Consider the following 16,656-nt stretch of genomic DNA (forward strand, 5'->3'; position numbering starts at 1 on the left):
TGAGGAAATTATCTTCCTTTTTTCTAGGATATGGTCTGAGGCAGCGTTGGAGCCTCTTTGCTGCGATGCAACTCTCAGCACCATCCATGCAGGAAATGGCAACTCCAAGTGTTCCACTTTAACACTTTAACCCACCCCCCCCAAGCCCCCTCTCCCCTGCTGCTTCATTCCAGCACTCCCCTCTCACTTTATAAAATGTGCTTACTTATCTCCAGGGAGTCCCATCGGCTCAGCTCCCTCATGCATAAGTAAGGATAACATTTAAGGGTTGTAGGTTCTTTTTAATGGAAATATTTTGGAAGTCAATTGCTGATTTGCCTTGCAAGACTGCTAAGTATTATCACACCATATTCCCCTTCCCTTCCTACAAAGCTTGGAAAACACAGCCTGAAATCTGTTCCCTTCATAGGCTCCCAGATTACCACCATTCTCCCTTGCATCCCAGATACCCCTTCTACAGTATCAGCAGGGTGAAACACAACACTCACCCATCACTGAGCAGGTATATTTCAGTACTGAATAAATCTCACATTTGTCACAGGTGATCTGCAGGACCAATGCAGCTCTGAAAGCTTTTTTGCAGCACTTGCAAAAAAGTGCCAGGCTTATGAAGCTGGATGCCCTGCCAGCAGTTCCAGGAGCAACTTAAGCACCAAGGTTCTCTGAAAGGAGGGAAAGATGGAAATCATTTATGCTGGAAACCAGGACGGAAATCTGGCAACCCAGGAGTCAGAATGGAAGGTGAGTGAGACCTTATCTAAGCCAAGAGAAAGGCAAAAGGAAACAGCTGGAACAATTCTTTTCTTTGGGTTTGTTTGGGGTTTTTTTGTCCTTTATTTATTTTGTTGGTTTTTTTTAAGGTAATAGTCATTTAAAAGTGTCTTAATTTTCATAATATATTAACAAAAAATTAAATTAGAGGGTTTTTTTCAGTATGCTGTTTAAAATGAGTTTGTCTGTCTTTAAGATACAGAAGGGAGAATCTATTTTGGCTTTGCTGAACAATTAATGACTTCTCACAGTCTATTTTAGATTAAATCCAGAAAATCTGGATATTGAATTTTAAACCCATTCCTTTACATTGATTCAATTACAGGAAGATGCCATCAGGATTACCTTCAAGGCATAGCCTTACCCTTCCCATAAAAGTTGTCTAAATTAATTTTTTATGCTGCTGCTGAAATATTTTGTATCTTCCCCAATCACACAGTGTCTCTGGGAGACTTTAAACATCTTTTCCTGAGGTGTCTATGGACATGCAGGGTGAAGTACAGCATTATTTCAGCTTTAGATAGTGAAGAAACTGAGGCTGAAGTTGGAACTGCACTGGCTACAGTGTGAAGAAGGAAAGAGCAGAGGTAGAGACCACACAGATAGGGCTCTCATGAATGAGCAGGGTCAGCTGGTATAGCCATGGTTTTGAAAAGAAAAAATTCCTGAAAAAAATACCTAAAAAAATCAGTGGCAAGAGAAATGCAGATGGTGGCACAGGAGGGGCTGGCATGAGGCCACGGTACTCCTGCCATCCCACAGGGTCAGAGGGCGGTGGACACCTCCCACAGGGACCTTCTCCGCTGGATCTGTGTGATTCCACTGCACAGCTAACTCCAATACAGCAAAGCTGGGCTCATTCAGGTCTTGTCCCAACAGTGCCCTGAAAATGGCACTTGGAAGGTCTCACATTTGTAGTTTAGGGCCCAATTTCCATCCTGTGGCAGATTCCAAGCAAGGGAACTGTCAGGCTGTTTTCTCCAGGTTACTGGCTTATTTCTGTCCTGTTTGACTTTTGTCCTGGTCTCTAGCACTCATCCATCAGATGGCTTTTTTTAAATCCTAGTCCTTCACATCCCTTTTTATCTAAGGAATATATTCACTACTATCTCATGAGTCTCTGAGCCTAGAAAGTAAATTCACTCCCACCCACCAAAAAAATCTGCAGGTGATCTGTAAGTCAACCTCTTCTTCCTCTCCTCCTGGCAGTATTTTAAAGCTAAGGTCCCCTGTATTTTTGATCTTATTTTACAGCTTTCAGCCAAGAAGCTTTTCCAGATATGGGCAAGATATGTCACCAGACACACAGGACCATGTGGAGAAGCCTCCAGCAGTGATTCATTCCTGCATCCGTTGTCTCATCTCCATCCCTCCCCATTTCCCAGCCTCTCTACCCCACACTCCTCCAGCTCTCAGCACCCTTGGTCAGTAAAAGGAACAATAGTCCTTCAGTTGAAGGAATCAGGTTAAGGTTTCTCCAAAGGAGGGTGTGGAAGAGTACCAAGGTGCCCAGCTAGGCATGTATGTGAGTGACCTTCGTGGGAGCCTGCTGAGAACTTCAGGCAGTAGGAATGGGGGAGATAAAGTGAGCACCCAGCTGCAAGGCAGCCCCTCTTGCCTACAGAGTGACAAGGGAGTAAGGAGGTCTGAAGGAAGAGCTTCCATGAAGATCACTCCCTAAAAACTAGTGGGAAAATGCTCTGAGAGCCTGGTGCTGGTAGTACCCCTTGTGTTTTCACACAAAGTTTGAGCAATGTTGCAGTTCACGTCTGTGCACATTCCATTTTTTTTCTTTTTAAATGAGGCCTTTCACACAGCTGATATTTGGACATCCCTCAGGCTGGGAACATCACATCATGCAGGGTTATGAGATGGCCAGATGGATGGGTCATCAAAGGGTCATCCAGCAACATATTTCCTAAGTGTACATGTAACCTGTAGGTACTTTAGAGTAAATCCTTTTAGCTACTTCGATTTTACAAAGGAGCTTTTTTACTTCCAGATATGGAGGTAAAAGTTACTTAAGGCTTAAAAACCTAAAAAAAAGGTAAGCAGACAAGGGCTCTGTCTGCGATTGTGGTCATGTCCTGCTCTGTGGCATGTGGGATACAACCCAGAACTGCTGAGTGGCAACAGTGAGAGCTGTGCAGTCTGCTGGCACGGCCCTCCGTCACCCTGAGAGCAGCCAACTCACAGGATCCCGCTGCTGCATCTCTTCTGGGGATGAAAAAAGCTGCTGCAGGCTGTTTCCCACAAGAGCCCTGATTCACAGTCAGTATGACTCCTCGCATGGGGGAGAATTTTGCATTTTGCTTAGGAAAAACAAAGAACATAAGCCTCCTATAAAGTTTTTCCCATCTAGAAACTCTGTACAAAAGTGTGAAAGTCAGAGGCCAGGAGATGCCTGCATGCCTTTGCCTTGCTTCCTGCAGCTAAGGAAAAGCTCAGAACCGAAACATGGGACATTTCCACCCAATTTCTGAGTGCTTAAATTTATGACCTGTTGTGCTCCCAGGGAACAGCAGCTGCTGTCCCAGGAGCTCTGCTTCCCATCACATCTGGCCAGCATGCTCCTTCAATACACCATTTTCAAGAACCAAAAATCAACTTGATCTCAGAAGGCAGCACTTAGAGGTCCAGGAAAACCTTGAACTCCCCTGGACTGACCCTTTTCTGTCATTTTCTAAGAATGCTGAGCACTGACTCCCACGAGGGCTCGTAAGTGCCACAACCAAGGCTGATTAGCTTGTACAGTCAAGCCTCCACCCCTGCCTGCTGCATCAGGGTTTATCAACCTACTGCTGCCACAACCTGGTTCTTGGAAGTTCATCTCCAGGACAGTTATTTACTTGTGTTTGCTCCTCAGAGGTTTTTAGCAACTCTCCAAACTCTCCTATATCATACCTCCATTTTCTTAGATGGCTTGCAACACTGCAGTGCAACAACACTGCAAAGTCAAGTGACCAAATGGTCACTTGCCATGGAAGTTCTTTTAAGAAGCCCACAGGACAAAGCAGAGGCTTTTCCATAAAGCAAATGGGTCAGAGCAAATAGGAAAGGAGAATAATTTGGCTGAGAATAATTTAAAAGCTTTCATTGTGAGGAGCCAAGAGGCTAAACGCTAGACATGGCCACCTCAGCCTTGGTGAACTGGGTGCTGCTTTAAGCTTTTCCCAGAAGATGCTAAAAGGTAGAAACTCAAATATGTCCTTCCAGGAGCCACCCCTGCTGCCAGAAGGACCAGTGAGCTCCCTGCAGAAGCCACCACTGTGAGGTTTGACCAACCACAGCCACCGCAGGGACCATGTGCTGTGCATCAGCTGTCACCATGTCCCTGGTCAGGTGAGGTCTGGGGCTGGCATGTGTCAGCAGGAGACAAGAGGCAGCACTTTTTTGTAAGGAAGTGGCCAAGGCTCCATGTGCAGTGGGCAGGGAAAATCTCCAACAACCTTCACTTTGCACAGGCCTTACAAAAAATTAAACCTGGACCAAATCAGTCTGTAGCCATTGGTGAATGAAGCAGGACCCTGCCTCACAAAATTTGGGCTCCTGAAGGGACCCCAAGATGTGTAAGGTGTACCCAGCCTTCTGTAAGAAAGGCTCACTGCTTCTGTACCCCCTCAGTTGCTGCCTTCCTTGGCACTGCCTGGGCATTAAAGTTCCAGCAAGCTGGGCCAGCAGAGCTTCCACTAGGAGCATCTTGAAATAAAATTGCTGTTCAGGTTTACTCCCTCAGGGGCAGCAGGAGCACAGCCACCACTTCAGCTTTTGAACAACCATAACGTGACAGATGTTCTTGGGAACTCCAAAATCCATCAGACTCACAACCATCTCATCCTCCTACAAGGATGCCACAAACAGCAAACAAAGCAAGCTTTTTAAAACCAGTGAGACCACAGTGAGGCACTGCTGATTGCCAACATGAAGTAACCAGGCACATACCTCATACAGATGCTCTGTGCGAGGCAGAATTCCACCTATAGGCATCCAATTCCTCTATCTTCCTCACATCTTATCCCAAGGCATCTTTTTATCCACCAAGTAATCACCATTCCAGAGCTCTCCACTGGGCTGAGGAACCTCTGAGCTACAGACTAGCCTCATTAACTTTCCCTACAGCTCCCACATGGGCTATGAAGGAGGCTCAGCTCATTTCCCACACCAGCAGCCCCTGTTAACACACAACTCATCAGCCAAAGCAAGGGCCCCTGCTGCAGCTGTGAGCACTATCACCTGCACAGGGGGCTGCTGGTGCTTCTCTAGGCTTTGGTGCCTCTGCACTTACATCCACAGCAGAATAAATGCAATCTGGCCTTTCCAAGTTTTACTTCTAGAGCTATAAAATAATTACAGCCTCCAAACATATTTGTAGCAGAGAAACACTAGCTGGTACAAGAGAGTGAGTGTGCTCTTGGGAATTTTACTGCCCCTCACCTCATGTAATATTCATTTGACTAAGGCAATTCTACTGCATCTTCGCCTAGATTTTGCACTTATCCAGTGAGAGTTTCTTGGGGAATCTGGTACTGGTCAAATTAAAAGAGGGCACCAAAATTGTGCCTGTTTGAAAAGGACAAAGCTGTAGCAAGGATCCAGAATGAAAGCTGGAGCCAAGATCTTCTGCTAGTTTCTTTAATGATCAGAGACAAATACCTGCACCTCCCATTTTCAACAGGGAATGTTGAGCAACTAGAGATACATTTTTGATCTGATGCTCTGAGTTCTTAGTTAGTCACTTAACCTCTTGAAACATCCATGAAATCTCCCTGAGTCTGAGAGTCACTCCAGGCTATGCCAGCTTTTTCAGGGTTTAGTTTTGCATACTGACAGAAAAGCTGTTCAACTGTGTGTGTGTTTGCATGGGAATTTATTTAGTTGTTGAAAAATTAGTTATTTTTGAGTCGTTAGAAATGAGGTGATATCTGAGAAAGTTAAAATAATAAAAATACTGCAAGAATATGATACTGTTTTACTCTAAAACCCTCAGTTACAACATCTCCTTTGGTGTGGCATTGCTGTCAAGAGTAGTGAGCCATGCCACAGAATTTTCCTTTCCACTCAGCAGCAGAATGTGTGGTCATCTGCAGCCTGGAGCAGCAGGTGCTGGGTGAGTGGGCAGCTCAGCACCTTTCACACTCAAGCTGTTTCTTTTGCAGATGCTGAAGTCCTGATACGTTTCCCTTCTAGGTCACTGGTTATTAATTTCTGCATGAAAAAACTCATGTAGGTGGCAATTTCAATGCTCCATTCCCAGTGCTGCCGTGGTAGGGTGCTGGCTGAATTGCTCCCACCCAGGACATGCACAGAACCCAAACCCCCTTGGCAGCAGCCCCTATCCCTGCCATATGCATGGTGACCACACGCTGTACTTAAACCCCTGTTGTGGTGAGAGAATCAGGCTTATGCAGCAGTGAGGCTCAGGAAAAGGATGCCTGGTCTGCCAGAGGGGAAAACTGACAGCCCCTAAAAAAGTCAATGGGCAGAGGTTGGTCCATCATGTGGGCCAGCCCCTGCAGTAATCACATGAAAATGGGCTCATCTATAGACCTCCCACTGATGCACAGCCCATTTCTCCCCGATGCAGAGCCCTGCGCAGAACACCGGCTCCTAGACAAAGACCTGTGGCTACATCTCACTGATGCCAGCTGCAGGGCCAGAGGACAAGGGCTGTTCCTGGGAAATCCCCAAAAGGGAGCAAGGCAAAGGGTACTGGAGAAATGGACCAGGCTATGCAGAGGGACAAGTTGGTGGTTTCCCAGCTCCTGAAAACTATTGTGTGGGAAGAAAACCCAACACTGAACGTTGCACCTAACAAAAAGACAAAGCCAAGCTCCAGGAAGCTCTTCTGGGGCACAATGACCCTGTCAGGAGCATAAGGAAGGAGGAAGGAAAGGATGAGGGGTGCCTATAAGGGGCTATGGAGGAATGATGTCTCTCCAGGCTGGGGCAGAGGGACCACTCAGGTCTCACTGCAGCTCACATAGGGACCAGCTCCAGCAGTTTTTGCAAGTGTTGAATAGCATCTGCAATTTGCCAAGAATGTCCACCTTGTCCCTCTTTTTGGGGCCTCTCTTATTACCTCAATTTACAAAGAGGCAAAGGAAAATAACCATCACCTCCCTCTCACAGCAAAACCCTGCTCAGCTGCATTTTAGCAACAACCCTGTACAGTATTAAAAGTACACTTTATTTTCTGTACAATTCTCATCCAAATCTCCAGGTGTGGAAATGTCCACTGTGTCCCTGGAAAAAGTTGCAGATTGTTCTGCTGCCATGAGACTCCATCCAGAACTGTCCAGGAGAGGCACAAAGCCAGGACCACCAAAATCATATGCTGATGCTTTCTAGGTGCAGGGAAGAGAGCAGGAAGGAGGGAGAGGGGAAGGCAGTCCTGATCTGCCGTGGAGTCGTGAGCGACCAGAGCCTTCCCTGGGTGGCAGAAGAGGCACCCTCAAATTCACGTCATCGTTCGTGCTTAGTGTGGGAGTCGTTGCGTTCAACCGTCACCCCGTTCCCATTCCGCGTCACCTCCTTCCTGTTCCAGTCCTTTTCCAGGTAAAATTCAGCAAGCACGGGGCAGTGCTCTGAAGCCACCCCACCCCAGGACCAGTTATCGGGGATCCATGGGTTTGTAAGCCCTTCTCGCACGACAGCCCAGTGGCCTGCATCAAAGAGAATCACAGGGAAAAAGGTTGAGTGATACTGCCCAAACTGGACACACGACGCCAACCCAACTACAGGTTACACAGCCTCGCTCAAGCAACCCTACCTGTGAAGACCTTTTTCAAGCTCCGGCTGATCCAGATGTTATCCAGTGACTTGGACCCTTGTGGGTTCTTTGTGCTGATGTTGGTGAAGGTGCTGGAAGGGACCAGGTGGTGGAACTTCTCCTTCCTCAGGATGTCATGGTCGCTGCTGTCTGGGGCCTGGTTAAAATCTCCAAGGATTATTACATCTTTTTCTCCTAGAAAACAGAAAAATAGAAAAGAATGGGAAGAATGGACATCCATCACTGAAGTACAAGAGGATAAATGGAAAGAGGAAAAATACAAATACTGAATAACATAAGTGACGGTACTCTGAACTCCTGAAAGAAATGCTATTCAAAGCCTTTTTCACTGAGTATTTACTCATGGCCATTCTCCTCATGACAATAAAACCAGCCAGTACACATCTGACGCTTGTTTTTTAATATTATTTATCATAGAGTCATAGAATCATAGAAAATGTTGAGTTGGAAGGGACCCATAAGGATCATCAGTCCAACTCCTGGTCCTGCACAGGACACCCCAAGAGTCACACACGCCATGTGCCTGAGAGTGTTGTCCACACGCTTCTTGAAACCTGTCAGGCTCAGTGCTGTGACCACTTCCCTGGGGAGCCTGTTCCAGTGCCCAACCACCCTCTGGGTGAGAAACCTCTTCCTAATACCCAACCTAAACCTCCTCTGAACTCAGCTTCGTGCCATTCCCCTCAGGTCCCGTCACTGGTCACGAAAAAATGAAGAGATCAGTACCTGCCCGTTCTCTTCCCCTCTTGAGGGTGTTGAAGACCACAATGAGGTTTCCCTCAGTCTCCTCCAGGCTGAACAGATCAAGTGACCTCATCTGCTTCCTCATATGGCTTCTCCTCCAGATCCTTCACCATCCTCATGGCCCTCCTTTGGACACTCTCTAACAGCTTAATGTACTTTTTGTATTGTGGCACCCAAAACTGCAGACAATACTCAAGGTGAGGCTGCCCCAGTGCAGAGCAGAGCGGGACAATCCCCTCCCTTCCCTGGCTGGCAATGCTGTGCCCGAGGCCCCGCAGGACACGCTCGGCCGTCGTGGCTGCCAGGGCACTGCTGACTCACATTCAGCTTGCCATCAACCAGGAGCCCCAGGTCTCTTTCCACAGTGCTGCTCTCCGGCCCCTCATTCCCCAGTCTGTGCACACAATCAAGACTGACCTATCCCAGGTGCAGGATTTGGCGCTTGCCCTTATTAAAACTTTATATGATTGGTAATTTCCCACATCTCTAATATGTCGAGGTGTCTGCAGGACCTGTCTGCCCTCTAGGGAGTTGACAGCTCCCCATGATTTAGTGTTGTCTTCAAACTTACTTAGTATTCCTTCAAGTCCCACATCCAAGACATTGCTGAAGATGTTGAAGAGAACTGGGCCAAAGATGGAGCCCTGCAGAACCCCACTAGTGACCAGATGCCAGCCTGATGTCAACCCATTCACTGTGATTTTTGTGCCTGATCTGTGAACTGGTCGCTCACCCATCACGTAATGTGGTTGTCCAGCTGTGTGCTGGGCATTTTGTCCAGAAGGATGAGTCAGAGACAATATCAAAAGCTTTACTAAAGTCCAAATATTGGTGTCTTTTCCCTGCTATTCCCTAATAGCGACAAACTTAAAGACAAGCATTTGTAGTCTCAGAGGGTTTTAGAAATCTGTGCCTTTTTAAGATTTTTTTCTTTTTTTTTCTACAAGAAGCACCTATTGGCTTTCACCTATGCTGACATTTTTTAAAATAGATTTTCTGTAAGAGTCAAGGACACTTTTGTGAGGAACCCAGGAAGACGCAGCCTTATGCTGGTATATACCACAGTCCCAAAAGTGCAGTGCTCATTCTAACCTCTGTATTTAAGAAATCCCAAGGAACAGGACCAAGGAGCAGACTGCAAGCCTGATGGCAGAAGATGAGTTGAGAAACCACGCGGATACTCCCTGACTACAGCAACTTTGTTTTGCCTGGCTGTCTGAAGGGATACTGCTCAACTTGGATCAGAAAATGACTTCAGTTACAATTTGTTTCCAACCCTAATGAATGAGGATAGAGACTCTGGACCCTAATTTCATATCCCCAACGTGTGCTCTCCTAGCCCCACAGATGTGGATGCAGACATCCCAGCTGTGCCCTGGGATAAGAGGACAAAGCACATGCCTCAGTGCCCATCTCAAACCACTGGCAGAAATATCTGAGAAGACAGCTGAAGAATGCTGACAGCTGATCAGAGATGCTGCCACGTCACTACTTGGCACTGGAGAAGGAGAAGGATGGTGAAAGGAGGCACAAATGCACAAAAAAAATTATCCCAAAGCTGCCTTCAGAAAAGTGAACTATGAAGAGCCTATAAGCTTTTTCTTTCCTGGGATTGAAGTGTGAGAGGGGATGAGGTGGACAGATGGCATCCTCTGCCATACTTGGTGCTCTGGGTAAACCTCCTCATTTTTTGCTGTTGCTGTAGAAGTCGCTATCCAGGAGAGGGAGCACAAGCTCAACAAAATCTACTCTGTCTTGCAGTGCAAGAAAGATGAATTGGGAAGGGGCAAGAGAGCAAGTGAGACTGAGGGCATATGACTTACTTCAAAACATGGTGCTTGCTAAGATGCAGAGGGGCAATGAATTCGTTTATTTGTGGTTTCTCTACCCTTTGTAGGACACAAATCATATTGTAAATAATGTGAAGTTTAAATATTCTTCCATAAAGCATTCATGATAGCAGTCTTCCCACCTTTGAAGGAAAAAACCACCTGAATCTGAACCTGAGTTATTTTAAGCTCCATCAGAACCCAAAAAGAAAAATCAGTTCTTGCCTAATGGGATGACCCTGCCTGCTGTGAGCTGGTGGTTTTGTATGCATCTCATGACAAAGATCTCTTGCAAGATCTCTTGCTTGGCAAGACCAGGAAGCCTGAAATTTAACTTTGGTCCTTCAGTGCTAACACTTGCTAAATGGCCCAGGCACCACCTGGCTCCTTCCATGCTTTCATCTCCACCCTATATGGGAAAAGGCCATTACAGAAACCTCTGGAGCACATCCTTGGTGTTTATAAATGACAGAGAGGCCAGGATCTTAACAGCAGCGTCTTGATTATGCACAAAATCTATTCTATTTTATCCTGAACTACTCATGCTTCCTTAGCAAATCCTCAAGCCTATCTCCTGTACATGAAAAGTCTATGAAAAAACCCCACCATACTTACAAATGAAAATTTTAACTGACTGAAAATTTTAACCTTTCCATTCTGGACAGATTAGAAATAGCAGAGGATAAAAGACCCAGCACTTGGATGTGTGCCTGGAAGGAGGTAAGATGAGTCCCTGCCCAGGGAGGGAATCACTATATTCTTCACTCATTTGAACTTTTGCATGCAGAATAACAAAGCATAAAATCAAAGTGTAAAGTTGATAGCCAGAATAGGCTGGAGCATGTTAAAGAAGCTGAAACCCAATTTGCCATTGGGGAGAGAAAGGAGTGTTTTTAGTTCCCCTCTGACAGGAGCTTCTAGGGTTCCTCCGACTGCAAAAGAGTGGGAATACATCAGGCAGCCCTGTGCTAAGCAAGGAAGAGCAAGCAAACAGTTCTCTAGACAACCACCAACTTTATTTCCCCTTGTCCTGGCTCACTCTCAGCCCTGCTCCCACCTCTGCCAGCTCCTGCAACAACAACATCATGCACGTCAGCACTGCAGTTTCGTGTTTTGTCTGCCTCCCAAGACCCTGACAGACATCCAGCCGTGCAAGGGCAGGAAGCGAACCCGCCTGGATCCTGCCTGTCTAACTGGACACCCCTGGGCCTCCCAGCAGAGGCAGGGAGCAGAGCTGCCCACAGCAGCTGCAGCTCTCAGGGGTCTCATGGATGAGCCCCAATGGCTCTCAGCCAAACTTAGCAAAAGTTCTGGAAGAAATGCCCTTACTCATAATAAGGAATGATAACTGATCAAAAACTGCAGTCATGATTCCCATAGTCACAATCAGATGGAGGGAAAAACAGTAAATGAATACAATGCTACTGGTGCTGTGCTGTGATTTTCCTCTTTTGGAGAAAATGAATTTAAGACTGGCGGGGCTTGATTCTCCTTTTCCCTAGGAGCCAGAGGCTCCTCAGCTGATGCAATCTGGTCCTCCTCCTCCTCAACAGACAGAGCAGCAGGAGCTCTCTTACCAACCAATCTTCGGCTGCAAAGGTCCCTGACACAGACTGTACTGTCCACAAGGACCCAGAGCCTCCATCTGTTCGGACATGGTGGCAAAGCCCACAGCAGCCAGGCATGTGTCCCGTTCATGACCTCTCAGCAGTGCTCCTACACACATTCACACCCTCTGGGCCCAAAGCAACCGTGTCCTTGTCAATGGAAAACTCCTCAGGTGAAAAAAAAGTCTGGTCTGTTTGCAAATGCATCTTCAAATTCACTGAAGCACCAGTGAATTTTGGCAGTGCCTGTGGGTGGCTCTTGGCCAGCAAAGCAAAGCAGAGCCACAACTCAGCCCTGTGCCGCAGTGGCTGAGCTCTGGTGTGCCAAGGCAATCAGCTGAGGGACTGATAGTGCCTGCAGAAAGTCTGCAGTGTTGAAGTCTGCCTCTCTGCAGGAACCAGGAAACCCTCCTTTGCTTCATGGCAGGCCAAGGGGACATCTGTAGGACACACTCTGATTTTCCCATGCCCTGGATAATTTACCTCATGAATTAAACAGACTCTTAAACACCCAAATCCTTCCTGGACAGAGTGACACACATATGATGAGAAGGATGTGATGTTACATTGGCTGCTAAGAGGATTCCTTACCATTTCTCAGAAGTCTTGTAAGCCCAGTGCCTGATGCATGGATAACCCATGGAATATGGCCAAGCCACATGGGACAAGGTATCACAGAATCACAGAATGGTTTGGGTTGGAAGGGACCTTTAAAGATCATCTAGTTCGAACCCCCCTGCCGTGGCCAGGGACATCTTACATTAAACCAGGTCACTTGAAGCCCCATCCAACTCGGCATTGAATACTGCAAGGGAGGAGCATCCACAGCTCCTCTGGGAAACCTGTACCAGTGCTTCACTACCCTCACAATAAAAAATATCTTCCTAATACCTAATCTAAACCTACCCTCTTTCAGTTTAAGGCCATTCCCCCTTGTTCCATCACTACATGTCCTTGTAAAAAGTCCCTCTTCAGCTTTCTTGTAGGCCCCCTTCAGGTGCTAGAAGACTGCTGTAAGATATTCCCTAAGTCTTCTCTTCTTCAGACTGAACAACCCCAGCTACCTTAGCCTTTCTTCACAGGAGAGGTGCTCTAGCCCTCTGATCATCTTCACAGACCATCTGTGGACTTGATCCAACAGGTCCATGTCCTTCCTATGTTGGGGATCCCAGAGCTGGATGCAGTTCTCCAGGTGGGGTCACTTGGGAGCAGATTAGAGAGATAGAATCCCCCGCCCTCGCCCTGCTGGCCACCCTGCTTTTGATGCAGCCCAGGATGAGGCTGACTTTCTGGGCTGCAAGTGCACATGGCTGGGTCATGTGCAGCTTTTCATCCACCAGCACTTGCAAATTCTTTTCCTCAGGACTCTCTCAATCCATCCAGCACTCTGGTCCCTGGATCCATCCACTAGCAGGGCATCCAGAATAACATCTGTGTGTTGCCCATGGACACCACACTGCAGACAAACTGGTGGAGTTCTTGAGAGAAGACAGAAGGGCTGCTGCAAAGAGTTCACTATGAGCAGCCAACAGCAACTGTGTCTCTCCAGTACTAATGAAAGAAAAAAAGAGAGGGAAAAAGGAACCAGGACCACCAATCTAATGGGAGAAATGTGGGGTACTATGCCGTGTGTTACAGGAGGCTGTGGGTGGTAAACAATATTCCTCAGATGCTCACATGCCTCTTGGTAAGAATAAAAGGTAATAGAACAGGCATCTGTTAGCAAAATAAGAAGAGAAACTCAAATTTACTGCAGTACCCACAGACAAATCAGTCCTTACTGCCCATATTTTGTGGACTGATTTGGAAGAAATTGAAGGATGCTGGTAATTTTAAGCATGAAACTCCTTTTCAGGTAATTCAGTACTTCAAAGTCACATGTGTGCACTACCATTTGCTTAGGAGACCACACCTGCATCCCACAAGTTTGGAGGAATCTGAATTTCTTCTTTTGTGAAAGACTAAGCCAAGAAGAAGCATGCTCCAGTAACGTGCCTGCCATATGAAAATTAAAACATGAAATAAAGAGAACACCAACAGTCTAAATTTAGATGCAGTGGAAGTGCAACTCAGTTGACTTCAGAAGAGCTACACATTTATCCCATGTTTCAGTTCAGCCTTTGGGGATTAAACAAATGATCCTTTTGTTTATCTTCATCCTTTCCAATTTTAAAGTACATGGACAAATACTTAAATCAGTAGCTCTTAAAATAGCTCTGACTGGCTTCTGCAACTCAAAAGGAACAACAACAGAACATGCAGAAAAACTGCAAATACCTCTTGAGTTATACAAGAGGGATATTAATGCTTCCAAGTGACCAACCTTGCTGAACTGGGCCAAGTTGAAAACCATCACATGTAAAACCTTGCAACCCTTTCACATCTTTCTTAAGTGGTAAATGAAGGGCTAGATTTTTCTGTTCCTATAACAAGAGCAGCAACATTTAGAATCTAAAATGCTTTGTTCTGCTTCACAGGAAATTGACCGTAATTTGCAGGCTTCAAAGTAAGAAGCAAATTCATAGGAATGAAGTAAAGAAATCCAGCTGCCTATTACATTGCTCAGGCTCAGGTCTAAATTCTGGTGTCATTTCATCCCAGTGTAAAGCCAGAGCAACTTATTTGAAATCAACAAAACTATTCTGCATATTACATCCACGTACTAAGGCAGGATTTGGTCTCTTTTCTCATTAGCAATCATCTGCAGATTTGCATTGGGTTTTCCAAAGAGCTTCCAATTATCAAAAAATTAAATATATAGAACCTGTTTCTCTTGGAAGAAAAAAAATAATTAAGCTTTGCTCTGATACCAGGTAGGTGTTAGTTCCAAAAAACACTTAAAATAGGTTCTCAGCTCTGGTGACTTTTCTTTCCTTTGGCAGAACTTGCTGTTACAGTAGCATAAAATCAGAAGGAACTTAATTTGAAAAAATGGTGTCAAAGCCAGTAGGATCTCCTGTGCTGTTTGTGTTAATTAGGAAAGACTGTAAAACAATGAGCTAGGGAAAAGCACATTTGTCACGCTATGCATCGCACAAATATGAGTAAAGACAATTGTGAGGGGATATTTCTGAAATGCTCACTGAGACTAATTTTACTCTTTTAAAAATTCCTTTGGATTAGATTGTGTGCATGTGATAGCTGGCAGGAACACCCCTGCCCTACCTTTCAGAGTCTCCTGCAAAGTCTGTGCACAGGCTGCCAGTTTGTGGCTGTCGTGGTTCTTCCCAGTATTGTCTCCTGCCGAGGGGGGCAAGGCCAGGTGAAGGTTAACCACAGTTAGATCATTCATTCCAACCTGGGGGAGCAAGGAGGAGAAATCAATGCCATGCATGCAGGGAATGGAAGGTCACAATGCAAAACCACGTGCCAGTTCCCAGTACTTTCAGCAGTACATCTGGGGCAGTAGGACTCACACTGCTGTGTATATGGTGTGTCTTGGTATGTCTCCATGTGGGGAGGAAGAGGAGGAAGGCATTTTGCAGCTTTGTTTGCAATAACCTGATAACCTCTCAGTTCTGGGGAAACTGGTTTGCATTAGCAAACAGCTTCCTTTCACCACAGCTGCAGAAAGAAGTCAGCTGCTTATGAAAATTAGTTTATGCAAAACCAGTTGTTAATAAGCTACAAATAATGTCATGGTCATTACAGGGGCTAATTACTACTGCCTTGTGATTAGCCCCAGCTCGTTACAGAGACTAACCAAGAAACTTAATGTACCTTGAAAGCAGCTGTTGGCTCCCTGCAATCTCCTGTTTACCTTCTGGGAATCACTTGGACCTAATTGTATAATCAATTAATTACTAATACTTTATTCATTAATAATTATTTGATTAATGCTTCTCTCAAAGCATTACCAGAGATGTCAAGTTCCCCAAACTGGACCCCTTCATCACAGCCTGTGTGGAGATGGGCTCTCTCTGCTCATATGTTTGCTCCAGCATATGCCCAAGAACTGGTTCCAAAAGTGATGATGTTCTTTTAAATAGGTTTGGCCCCAGTGAAAAAGCTTTAAAATGGAAACTCTGAAGTGTGACAGCAACATAAGATAGGCCAGCCCAAGTCTCACTGGAGCAGTGTGCCTCATACACACACTCATATACTCATAGATATATATGTATATCTGTAAAATCCATCTCCATTCTCCCTGCACTTATCCCTCTTTGTGGCACTGACAAGAATCCCAGCCCTATGGCCTGGAGGCTGCTGGGTACACACCTCACCCTTGCTGTGTTAATTTGGCAAAAGCCAAACAAGGTGACTGGTGACTTCTGTCACACTCTCAATGGCTGTGGATGCTATGGAGAATCCACTGACCCTCAGGTTCTCAAATATTCCCTTGCACCAGGGTTTGCTCCCACGGGAGCAAGGGAAAGGACTGACTGTGATGAACTACCGCATGTATTAAGGTGCATTAAGCACCTATCCATAACCAAGCCATGGGACAGTGATGAGGTGGGTCAGAGGCTCATGGAAATTTTTATCTCCTAGAAGGCGGTATCTCTTTTCATCTTAGCCAAATTCTTTTTAGTAAAAGTTCTGCAAGGCTGGACTGGCACAGTGGCAGTTACCTTGAAATGTGCAAGATACGGATGAGGATAGGAGTGCCTCCCGTTGCCATTAGTCTGTGCAGTCTCCTGTGATGAGGCATCTTTCAGCTCAATGCCAGCTGTTGTATCCCAGAGGAAACCAGAATATTCAACTCCCTGGAATTAAAAAAGAAAAAAAGAAATGCCAGTCATAAGATCATAAAAACAAAACGTTCTGCCCAAATGTAGCCCCATATCTATACCTATATCTATACCTATATCTATATCTATATCTAGGCATGGTGCCTGCTGAGGGCAGGAAGCCCAATTGGCTGTGCCCAAGCATAAAGGAGAAACAGCTTCCTGGGCTATCAGTGGAAGATACA

At 45.9% G+C, this 16,656-nt stretch overlaps 1 protein-coding gene across 1 annotated transcript in view; it reads right to left on the reverse strand.

Moving 5' to 3' along the window:
- Positions 1-6,937: 6,937 nt before the first annotated feature.
- Positions 6,938-16,656, reverse strand: part of EEPD1 (endonuclease/exonuclease/phosphatase family domain containing 1) — a 62,984-nt gene continuing 53,265 nt past the window's right edge. The window contains exons 4-7 of the mRNA XM_048299005.1: positions 16,313-16,447; positions 14,907-15,039; positions 7,541-7,735; positions 6,938-7,433 (exon numbers count right to left, since the gene is read on the reverse strand). Of these exons, the coding sequence (XP_048154962.1) occupies positions 7,234-7,433; positions 7,541-7,735; positions 14,907-15,039; positions 16,313-16,447 (663 nt within the window). The 3' untranslated portion in view covers positions 6,938-7,233. The remainder of the gene's footprint in view (positions 7,434-7,540; positions 7,736-14,906; positions 15,040-16,312; positions 16,448-16,656) is intronic.

The sequence above is a fragment of the Corvus hawaiiensis genome, chromosome 1 (assembly GCF_020740725.1).
Source record: "Corvus hawaiiensis isolate bCorHaw1 chromosome 1, bCorHaw1.pri.cur, whole genome shotgun sequence".
Classification (NCBI taxonomy): Eukaryota; Metazoa; Chordata; class Aves; order Passeriformes; family Corvidae; genus Corvus; species Corvus hawaiiensis.